Source organism: Nicotiana tabacum, chromosome 9 (assembly GCF_000715075.1).
Source record: "Nicotiana tabacum cultivar K326 chromosome 9, ASM71507v2, whole genome shotgun sequence".
Classification (NCBI taxonomy): domain Eukaryota; kingdom Viridiplantae; phylum Streptophyta; class Magnoliopsida; order Solanales; family Solanaceae; genus Nicotiana; species Nicotiana tabacum.
Window position 1 is genome coordinate 50,928,920 of NC_134088.1, and position 12,635 is coordinate 50,941,554.

Genomic DNA, 12,635 nt, shown 5'->3' on the forward strand with positions numbered 1-12,635 from the left:
GGCAGCTTGATTATCGCACACAAGTTCCATCCGACTGATTTCACCAAATTTCAACTCCTTGAGCAATTGTTTGGTCCAGACTAGCTCACATGTTGCCATAGCCATTGCTCGATATTCTGCTTATGCACTAGACCGAGCAACTACATTCTGTTTCTTGCTCTTCCAGGACACCAAATTTCCTCCTACTAAAACACAATATCCAGACGTAGAACGTCTATCAGAAGGTGATCCTGCCCAATCAGCATCTAAGTATCCAATGATCTGCTCATGACCTCGATCCTCAAAAAGTAACCCTTTGCCTGGAGCCGATTTTATATATCGAATAATGCGGGCAACTGCATCTCAATGACTATCACAGGGAGAATTCATAAACTGACTTACCACACTCACAGGATAACCAAATTTCCTCCTACTAAAACACAATATCCAGACGTAGAACGTCTATCAGAAGGTGATCCTGCCCAATCAGCATCTGAGTATCCAATGATCTGCTCATGACCTCGATCCTCAAAAAGTAACCCTTTGCCTGGAGCCGATTTTATATATCGAATAATGCGGGCAACTGCATCTCAATGACTATCACAGGGAGAATTCATAAACTGACTTACCACACTCACAGGATAGGAAATGTCGGGTCTAGTCACTGTGAGATAATTTAATTTTTCAACCAGCAGCCTATAGCTTGCAGGATCGCTAAGCGGCTCCCCCTGTCCTGGCATAAGTTTAGAATTCGGATCCATCGGAGTGTCAACAGGTCTGCAACCTATCATCCCCGTCTCCTCAAGAATGTCTAAAGCATATTTTCTTTGAGAAATAACAATACCTGAGCTAGACTGGGCAACCTCAATACCCAGAAAGTACTTCAATCTGCCTAGATCCTTAGTTTGGAAGTACTGGAAGAGATGCTGTTTCAGGTTGGTAATACCATCCTGATCATTGCCAGTAATAACAATATCATCAACATAGACTACCAAATAAATACAGAGACTTGAAGCAGAGTGCCGATAAAACACAGAGTGATCAGCTTCACTACGAATCATGCCAAACTCCTGGATAACCGTGCTGAACTTACCAAACCAGGCTCGAGGAGACTGCTTTAGACCATAAAGTGACCGACGCAAGCGACATACAAGGCCACGAGACTCCCCCTGAGCAACAAAACCAGGTGGTTGCTCCATATAAACCTCATCCTCAAGATCACCGTGAAGAAAGGCATTTTTAATGTCCAGCTGATAGAGGGGCCAATGACGAACCGCAGCCATGGATAGAAAAAGGCGGACTGAAGCCACTTTAGCCACGGGAGAGAAGGTATCACTGTAATCGAGCCCAAATATCTGAGTATATCCTTTGGCAACAAGACGGGCCTTAAGTCGATCAATCTGTCCATCGGGACCAACTTTGACTGCATAAACCCAACAACAACCAACAGTAGATTTACCTGAGGGAAGAGGAACAAGCTCCCAAGTACCACTTGTATGTAAAGCAAACATCTCGTCACTCATAGCCTGGCGCCATCCTGGATGAGACAACGCTTCACCTGTAGACTTAGGTATGGAAACTGAGGACAAAGAAGATATAAAAGCATAATGGGGAGATGACAGACGATGATAGCTCAAACCGACATAATGAGGATTAGGGTTAAGTGTGGTCCTTATACCTTTCCGAAGTGCAATCGGTGTACTAGGAGCAGGGTCCGCAGCAGGAGAAGGGTCAGGTGCAGGACGAGAACTAGTTGGGCCTGATGGAGGACGCAAACGACGATGATAAGTCAAAAGTGGTGTTCCTGTGGCCGGGGAACTAGGGGGAACAACACTAGACTCCTCAACGGTTGGTATGGATGAAAACTCTGTGGTCGAAGGTGGAGGAGGAGCTATAGTAAACTCCTCAAAGGTCGGTATAGGTAAGACCTCAGATATATCATGGTGGTCAGCAGAGGTAAAGAAAGGTTTAGACTCAAAAAATGTGACGTCAGCTGACATAAGGTACCTACGAAGATCTGGAGAATAACAACGATATCCCTTCTGAACACGAGAATAACCAAGGAAGACACACTTGAGAGCACGGGGAGCTAACTTATCTTTCCCAGGGGCTAAGTTATGAACAAAACACGTGCTCCCAAAAACACGAGGTGGAATAGAGTATAAGGGTGACTGGGGAAACAATACTGAATGCGGAATCTGATTCTTGATGGGAGATGAAGGCATCCGATTAATCAAATAACAAGCTGTGAGAATTGCATCGCCCCAAAAACGCAATAGAACACGAGATTCAATTAGAAGTGTGCGAGCAGTCTCAATAAGGTGCCTATTCTTTCTCTCAGCAACCCCATTTTGCTGAGGGGTATAAGGACAAGATGTCTGATGAATAATTCCCTGAGAAGTCATAAATTGCTGAAATTGAGAAGATAAATATTCTAAGGCATTATCACTGCGAAAAATGCGAATAGAAACACCAAATTGGTTTTTGATTTCAGCACAGTAACTCTGGAATATAGAAAATAATTCAGAACGATCTTTCATTAAGAAAAGCCAAGTACATCTTGAATAATCATCAATGAAACTGACAAAGTAACGAAATCCCAAGGATGAACTGACTCTACTAGGACCCCATATATCAGAATGAACTAAGGAGAAGACAGACTCTGCATGACTCTCAACACTACGCGAAAAGGAGGCTCGGGTATGTTTCCCAAGTTGACACGACTCACAATCTAATGTAGACAAACTAGATAAACTAGGCACCATCTTCTGAAGTTTGGATAAACTCGGATGTCCTAAACGTCTGTGGATTAGATCTGGAGGATCTGTAACTAGACATGTTGTGGAAGGACTGAGTGAGTTAAGGTAGTAAAGACCTTCTGATTCACGTCCTGTACCAATTATCTGTCCCGTACTGCGGTCCTGCATAATAAAAGAATCGTCAATAAAATATATACCACAATGGAGGGCACGAGTCAAACGACTAACAGATGCAAGACTAAAAGGACAGCCAGGGACATAAAGAACGGAATCTAGGGTGATAGAAGACAAGGGATTAGCTTGTCCAACTCCTTTTGCCTTAGTTTGACATCCATTGGCTAAAGTAACAGTGGGAAGAAACTGTGAATATACAATATTTGACAAAAGTGATATATTACCAGAGATGTGATCAGAAGCGCCGGAGTCCATGACCCATGGGCCAAGAGTGCTAGACTGGGAAACACAAGCAAAAGAATTACCAGAAACAGAAGTATCAGTCTGAGCAACTGAGGCTACTTGTGGAGATGTCTGCTTACTTGCTCGATACTGAAGGAGCTCATTATATTCTTCATTAGATAAAGAAAATCCTTGATTACCTGGAGTCTCGGTCTGAGCAATGTAAGCATTTTTGGGTGGACGACCATGTAAGGAATAACACATTTTACGAGTGTGTCCAAGTTTGTGACAATAAGAACACTTGGGTCTAGATCTTCCAAAACGACCTCCTCGTCTATGCTCCATAGTTTGAGATGCCCGAACATCCATTGTCTGGGATGCAAGAACAGAGGAATCAAGTATCTGTGATGAGCTCACTGGTGGACTTGGTGCTGCAGCAAGGCGAAGTAATCGAGAGAATAATTCATCAACTGTCGGGACAGACGGACTAGCCAAAATCTGGTCGCGTACTGAATCAAGATCATTAGGAAGTCCAGCGAGGGTAAGAACGAGAAACATCTTCTGTCGCTGCTCTTGTTGTTTTTCCACACTAGCCGAAACTGGCATCAACTTCTCAAATTCCTCCATGACTGCCTGTACTTGACCCAAGTAAGTAGACATATCCAATTCCTGCTTCTTTAAGTTTGTCATCCGTGATATCACATCATAGAAGCGAGATATGTCATTAGTGTATAAGGTGCGTGCCTTTGCCCAAACCAAATAACATGTCTGGAATGGACGAAACAAGGGCATCAACTTGGAATCAATAGATCGCCACAAGATGCTACATAACTGAGCATCGATTTTTGCCCAACGTGCTATTGCCTTTTCATCTCCATCGCTAGACTGTTTGATTAGATGATCTTGAACACCTTGAACTCTACACCATAACTCGACAGATGAAGCCCAAGCTAAGTAGTTTGAACCTCCCATTAAAGGTTCCGAGGTAATAATAGCACTAGAGTTTCCAGAACTCATGTTTCTAGACCCAAAAGCATCAAATCCCAAAGACATTGTTGCAAATTATTACCAAATAGGAGAAAGAATCAACTGTAATCCACTGAAACAGTGTACGGAAACACAGAAACAGAATACTGAAATACTGTAGCTGCCGGAATCTACTGTAGCTGTCGGAATAGTACTGTAGCTACCGGAAAAAACTCAAAGTTGTCGGAATGAAATGAAAACAGTAGGGGTAGGATCGGAATTACCAGGCGACCCAACTGTTCTGAAGGAAGATTTTCAAAAAATGGCCGGAAGTGGTCGTACGCGCCGGCGCGTGAGCTCACGCGCGTGAGCTTCTGGTGGCGCGTGGAGGCGCGTGAGGCTGCTTCTGCCGGAGTTGTTCACTGGGGTTTGGTCGCCGGACAGTGACGACTCTTGTGGTAGTGTTGGATTTTGCACAACACTGACAGAAATGAAGCAGATAGAAAACAACCTTAAAAAATACTGATTTCTCTTTCCCGGAATCGCTGGAATTTATGCACAGCGATAAGTCTCTCACAATTGCTCTGATACCATGTGAGAAGGCACGGGAGAAAATATGTTATTGATATTGAATGAACAATACAATACAAGAGGTCCTTATTTATAGCTATACTATACAAGGACATACTACTCCTCTACCAATGTAGGACAATACTACACTATATACATGCTGTAAATTAACATGTATCAGGCAATACCTAAGAAGCATACGTCCAAATGAACCTCTTCCGTCCCATATCCACACATGTATTTCTACCTTAACCGAAACATAAGATCTTTACTAGAAAAACCATTTATAAACAACTCCAGGGCTATGTTCTTAAAGGTGCCTTTGAGGCGCACTTAAACCTTGAACTTATATGAAGCACAGAGTAAGCAATTTAACTCACATAGGTGGTGCTTTAATGTAAGCATCGAGGTACTAAGACATGCACCTCAACACCCACGTGTTCTTGACTTTTAATTCAAGGGAAAATACAGAGTCTGGTGCAGAGCCTATGCAGTGTAATAAAAGGCGAAAAGTCGGTTAAATCTTGCGAGAAAGCACAGGAGAAAAATATATTATTGATATCTTCTATTAAGTTCTATATTAAATGTCTACAATAGCCCTATTTATACAATACATATTCTGCTCCTATTCTATGTGGGATTAGGGTTATTTACATAACTATCTAACACTCTCCCTCAAGCCGGTGCATACAAATCATATGTACCAAGCTTGTTACCTATGTTACTAATAAGAGGAGTAGTGAGGGACTTGGTGAAAATATTTGCAAGCTGATCATTTGACTTCACAGATTTTGTGGCAATATCTCTTGAGAGTATCTTTTCTCTGACGAAGTGACAGTCAATCTCAATGTGTTTAGTTCTCTCATGGAACACCGAATTTGATGCAATATGAAGGGCAGCTTGATTATCACACAAGTTTCATTTTGCTGATCTCACAAAATTTCAACTCCTTGAGCAAATGTCTGATCCAAACTAGCTCACATGTTGCCACAGCCATTGCTCGATATTCTGCTTCTGCACTAGACCGAGCAACCACATTCTGTTTCTGGCTCTTCTAAGACACCAAAATACCTCCTACTAAAATACAATATCCAAATGTAGAACGTCTATCAGAAGGTGATCTTGCCCAATCAGCATCTGAGTATCCAACAATTTGCTCATGGCCTTGATCTTCAAACAATAATCCTTTGCATGGAGCTGATTTTATATATCGAATAATGCAAACAACTGCATCCCAATAACTATCACAGGGAGAATTCATAAACTGACTCACCACACTCAGTTGAAAGGAAATGTCAAGTCTAGTCACTGTGCGGTAATTTAATTTACCAATTAGCCGCCTATATCTTGCAGGATCGCTAAGCGGCTCCCTCTGTCCTGGCAGAAGTTTAGAATTCGGATCCATGAGAGTGTCAACAGGTCTCCAAACTGTCATTCTTGTCTCCTCAAGAATGTTTAAGGCATATTTCCGTTGTAAGATCACAATACCTGAGCTAGACTAAGGACCTCAATACCCAGAAAATACTTTAATCCGCCCAGATCCTTAGTCTGAAAGAGATGTTGCTTCAGCTTAGTAATACTATCCTGATCATTGCCGGAATATCATCAACATAAACCACCAGATAAATACAGCGATTTGAAGCAGAATACCAATAAAACACAGAGTGATTAGTTTTACAACAAGTCATGCCAAACTCCTGAATAACTGTGCTGAACTTACCAAACCAGGCTCGATGAGACTGTTTTAGACCATATAGCAACCGGCGAAACCGATATACAAGGCCAGTAGACTCTCCCTGAAAAACAAAACCAGGTGGTTGCTCCATATAAACCTCATCCTCAAGGTCACCATAAAGAAAAGCACTATTAATGTCCAACCGATAGAGAGGCCAATGGCGAACAACAGCCATGGATAGAAAAATGCGAACCGATGCTATTTTAGCCACGAGAGAGAAAATATCACTATAATCGAGCCCAAATATCTGAGTATGCCCTTTGGCAACAAGACGAGCCTTAAGTCGATTAACCTGGTCATCTGGACCAACTTTGACTGCATACACCCAACGATAACCAACAATCGGTTTACCCGAAGGAAGAGGAACAAGCTCCCAAGTACCACTCGTCTGTAAAGCAGACATCTCGTCAATCATAGCATGTCACCATCCTGGATGAGAAAGTGCTTCACATGTAGAGGTAGGGGTGGAAACGGAGGACAAAGATGATGCAAATGCATAATGGGGTGATGTCAGACGGTGGTAACTTAAACCGACATTATGGGGATTAGGATTAAGTGTGGACCGTATACCTTTCCGTAGTGCAATCGATTGACTAAGAGGAGATAAGTCTGCAGTATTAGCAAGGTCAGGTGCATGACGTGAATCAGCTGGGCCTGTTGATGGGCGCGGACGACGATGATAAGTCAGGAGTGGTGGAGCTGTAGAAGGTTGAGTTGGTCTAGGTGGTGAGCTTGGAGCTATAGGTGGTGGAGCTGGAGTTGGAGATGTAGGTGGTGAAGTTGGAGTTGTAGAGGAAGATGAATGAGAGATAGTGATTGAATCTCCAAAAGATGGAAACGGTAGCACCTCAGAAATATCTAAGTGATTATCTGGACCTGTGAAGTATGATTGGGTTTCAAAGAAGGTAAGATCAGCAAACATAAGGTACCGCTGGAGATTGAGAACAGAAATAGTAGTGAAACAAGAGTTGTTACCCGAAATGGGATCAGATGCACCTGAATCAATGACCCAAGACTCAGAGGATGAAGATTGGACACAAGTCACGCTATTACATGTTTGAATAACAGAAGCTATCTCAGAAGATGTCTGCTTACATGCTTTGTATCGAAGAAACTCCATATAATCCGGTAAAGAAACCACCCAACCATTCAAAGTATCGGTTCCCATTTTGTTTCGACCAAAATTCTAACAACCTCCGTGAGCCCTAGTTGACTCCCTAAGTATAAGAGAAACTACTGTAGCTCGCCGGAAAATAAAAAAGTCGTCGGAATCTGGTGTAATCTTGATGGGTAGGCTCGAAAAAGCCTTGCAAACAATCTGTCTTGAAGGTCGGCCAAAAATTGGCTGGAAGTAGGCTCACGCGCCGGCGCGTGAAACAGACGCGTCGCCGGAAACTTGTCTCTAACCAGCGCGTGGTGGAGGCTTTGCTGGAGATTTTTTCTGGGGTTTGGTCGCCTCTGTCTTAGGAATCTTGTGGTGGTGTTAGATTTTGCACAACACCAAGGTAAAAAGATTTTGTTGCGGACACTGTCCCTTCTTAAGTCGCCGGAAAATTGCATGGCGACGAGGTCTTTCTTCCCGGAAATTGCTGGAATGATGTACAGCGATAAGTTTCTCACTGATGCTCTGATACCATGTGAGAAAGCAACAACAACAACATACCTAGTATTATCCCACACCGTGGGGTCTAGGAAGGATAGTGTGTACGCAGACCGTACCCCTACCTTGTGAGGATAGAGAGGTTGTTTCCAAGTCTCGGCTCAGGAAAGCATAAGAACCACATTAATGATACCATGTCAGAAAGCACGGGAGAAAAATATATTATTGATTTTTTTCTATTAAGTGTTTTACAATAGCCCTAACACAACACATATTCTACTCTTATTCCATGTGGGACTAGGGTTATTTACATAACTATCTAACAAATATATTGGCGCTTTAAATGTGAAAAATAGAGCACGGACTTTAATGAAGAAAGGTGCAAATGAAGGAAGTGATAAAAAAAATCTACGTATACAACTTTCGGGATAAAGTGGTATGTCCCTTTCACAATCTATTAAGTGATAGGTAAGCAGATAGAGATAGAAGAAGTTAAAATTCTCACTCGCTTAGGCTAGATCACAGTTAAAATCTAAAATTCTTTTAAACAAACTGGTAGTGCAATAAAAGAGAACCTATCCAGACCATAAGAAATAATTTCGCAGTGAAATAAATCATTTGTAGCCAAATAGGGTAAATGAGATATAATTTTAAGAGCAAGGTCTTTATCCCACATAAATATAAGAAATGGAAAACTTCTCTTTCAGTATGTTTGTATGAAAATACAGATGTGTGTTAGAATGTCGAGAAATTTCAGAACAAGAGAAATTCCATACAGATTCTCATTATTTAGAAGAATTCAGAGCGGTGTCCGTAAGTTCAGATTGGATAGTTTAAAATCTTAGCATTTCATGAACTTAAACCTCTGATAGAAGAAACTTTCGCCATGTATTAGAAAGAATGGGTGCAAAAAGATCATTATCAGTAGCAGTTACAGGCATTAAAAACTGCTAAAAAGGTATTCCATGTACATATATATGTGTGTATATACATATATCAATCAACTACGCCTCTACACCAAATTATTTGGAGTCAGCTATTTCAATCCTTTGCATCCGTTCCACTCTACTCAGATCCATCTCATTCCGATACTAAATACTTTGTCTTTAAAGGAAGTACTCCATAAATCACACAAAAAATTAGTAAACAAATCAAAGAAGTTGTAATGCTTTTAACATGCAAAAGTAAGACTGACATTAAGAAGAGAGAGCATACCAACCCAATAAATGTAAGGTCATTTTCGTCATCAAAGGAGAGTGATTGTTGACCCATAGGCATTCTTTTCAAGGCTAATGCTAAGCATCTAAGAGTTTCTTTTCCTGCAAAACTGGAGGGAAAAACAATATGCATCACCTACATAACCTTATATATAAACAAATGCACCAGATTTTCAAATAGTTACGAGAACCCGTTGATACATAGAAGATAAAAGTTAGAAAGATGAACAGCCATGCATCTAGAGGACCTGTCAGATAACTCTGAGATAACTACCATATTCATGTTTAGTACACTAGCAAGAGAGGAAAAAATCCCCAATAATCATAGCAACGGCAATACTCGGGCGTAACGGAGCCTCCTGAACCTGCTTAAGAAGTAATTCTCCCACTCGAGAATGAGAAGATTTCAATCCAACAGCAGCTAAATTCTGCTAGAGCTCATACTGAGCGACTGAACTCTTGAAACAAAAACATTCCTTAATCAAAGAAATATATAGGAAAGGTTATTCACTGTCTCATACAAGTAGTAATCACTACTTACGGAATCTTGGCACTCTTGTAAAATGTTCTCAAAAAACTTAACCATTAGCAGAGGCCACTAAGACTCGAAATGGTCTGTCTATCAGTAGGTGCCCTAGTACAACCTTTTGGATAATGGTGGTATTCGGGCCAACTTACATGCACTTCACTAGCCCACTAGGCATAGAGTACTTCCTACCAGCACACATACCAGATAACTTTATCTGCCAAGACTTAAGTAGATGGAGAGATTTCACCGATATTGCCTCTGGTGGGACAATAACCTTGGTGCCTTCATACAATTTCACATAGGAAAATGTGAGAAGGCACGGGAGAAAATATGTTATTGATATTGAATTATAAATACAATACAAGAGGTCCCTATTTATAGCTATACACTACAAGGAGATATTACTCATCTTCCAATGTGGGACAAGATTACACTATACAGCCGGTGCATACATATCATATGTACCGAGCTTGTTACACATGTAGCTAATACGAGAACCAGTAAGAGACTTTGTGAAAATATCTGCTAGTTTATCATTCGACTTTACAAACTTTGTAACAATATCTCCTGAAAGTATTTTTTCTCTGACAAAGTGACAGTCGATCTTAATGTGTTTAGTCCTCTCATGGAACACCGGATTTGACACAATATGAAGAGCAGCTTGGTTATCACACACTAGTTCCATCGTACTGATTTCACCGAACTTTAACTCCTTGAGCAACTGCTTGACCCAAACTAACTCACACGTCGCCATAGCATGGCCCGATATTCGGCTTCGGCACTAGATCGAGCAACTACATTCTGTTTCTTGCTCTTCCACGAGACCAAGTTACCTCCTACTAGAACACAATATCCAGACGTAGAACGTCTAGCAAAAGGTGATCATGTCCAATCAGCATCTGTGTACCCCAACAATATGCTCGTGGCCTCGATCCTCGAATAGTAATCTTTTGCCTGGAGCTGACTTTATATACCGAAGAATGCGAAGAACTACATCCCAGTGACTATCACATAAACTGACTTACAACACTCACCGGAAAAGAAATGTCAGGTCTAGTCACTGTGAGGTAATTCAATTTGCCAACCAACCTCCTATATCTCGTAGGGTCTCTAAGAGGCTCCCCCGTCCAGGCAGAAGCTTAGCATTCGGATCCATAGGAGAGTCGATAGCTCTGCAACCCATCATTCCAGTCTCCTCAAGAATGTCTAAGACATACTTCCGCTGTGAAATAACAATACATGAGCTAGACTGAGCGACCTCAATACCTAGAAAATACTTCAATCTGCCCAGATCCTTAGTCTGGAAGTGCTGAAATAGATGTTGCTTCAGATTAGTAATACCATCCTGATCATTGCCAGTAATAACAATATCATCAACATAAACCACTAGATAAATACACAGATTAGGAGCAGAATGCCGATAAAACACAGAGTGATCAGCCTCACTACGAGTCATGCCGAACTCCTGAATAATTATGCTGAACTTACCAAACCAAGCTCGAGGGGACTGTTTCAAACCATATAGTGACTTGCGCAATCTGCCAACACAACCATTAAACTCCCCCTGAGCAACAAAACCAGGTGGTTGCTCCATATAAACTTCTTCCTCAAGATCACCGTGGAGAAAAGCATTCTTAATATCTAACTGATAAAGAGGCCAATGACAACCAACAACAGACTTACCTGCAGGAAGAGGAACAAGCTCCCAAGTGCCACTCGCATGTAAAGCAGACGTCTCGTCAATCATAGCATGTCGCCATCCTGGATGAGATAGTGCCTCACCTGTAGACTTAGGGATAGAAATAGTGGACAAAGAAGATATAAAAGCATAATGAGGCGACGACAGGCGATGATAACTTAAACCAACATAGTGGGGATTAGGATTAAGTGTGGATCGTGCAGAGTGCAATTGGTTGACTAAGAGGAGACAAGTCCGCAGTAGGTGCAGAATCTGATGCGGGGCGTGAATCACCTGGGCCTGATGCTGGATGTGGACGACGATGATAAGTCAAGAGTGGTTGAGCTGCAGAAGGTTGAACTGGATTATGTGGAGGAACTGGAGCTATAGGTGGTGGAGCTACAACCGGAGCTGTAGGTGGTGGAACTGGAGCTATAGGTGGTAGAGCTACAACTGGAGCTATAGGTGGTGGAGCTACAACTGGAGCTGTAGGTGGTGGAGCTGGAGTGACTGAATCTCCAAAAGATGAAACTGGTAGTACCTCAGAAATATCTAAGTGATGACCCGAACCTGTGAAGTATGATTGGGTTTCAAAGAAGGTAACATCAGCGGACATAAGGTACCGCTGGAGGTCAGGAGAGTAGCATCGATACCCCTTTTGTGTTCTCGAGAAACCCAGAAATACGCACTTAAGAGCACGAGGAGCTAACTTATTTGTTCCTGGAATAAGGTTATAGACAAAACAAGTGCTTCCAAAGATACGGGGTGGAAGAGAGAACAAAGGTAAGTGGGGAAACATGATAGAGAATGGAACTTGATTCTGGATAGCTGAAGATGGCATACGATTAATAAGATAGCAAGATGTAAGAACTGCATCCCCCAAAAACGCAACGGAGCATGAGATTGTATGAGTAGGGTACGAGCAGTTTCAATAAGATGTCTATTCTTTCTTTCAGCTACCCCATTTTGTTGAGATGTGTACGGACAAGATGTTTGATGAATAATCCCATGAGATTTCATAAACTGCTGAAACGAGGAAGACAAATACTCCCGGGCATTATCACTACGAAATGTGCGAATAGAAACCCCCAAATTGATTTTGAATTTCAGCGTGGAAGGTATGGAAAATAGAAAACAGCTCAGATCGATTTTTTATCAAAAATATCCAAGTGCACCTGGAATAATCATCAATGAAACTGAAAAAGT

The 12,635-nt window shown here is 41.8% G+C and overlaps 1 protein-coding gene across 2 annotated transcripts in view; it reads right to left on the reverse strand.

Annotated features, from left to right (window-relative positions):
• Nucleotides 1–12,635, reverse strand: part of LOC107814435 (calcium-transporting ATPase 3, endoplasmic reticulum-type) — a 108,174-nt gene that overhangs the window by 20,753 nt on the left and 74,786 nt on the right. For both annotated transcript variants that reach the window (XM_075221674.1, XM_075221676.1), the window contains one exon: nt 9,221–9,332. In XM_075221674.1, the coding sequence (XP_075077775.1) occupies nt 9,221–9,332 (112 nt within the window). The remainder of the gene's footprint in view (nt 1–9,220; nt 9,333–12,635) is intronic.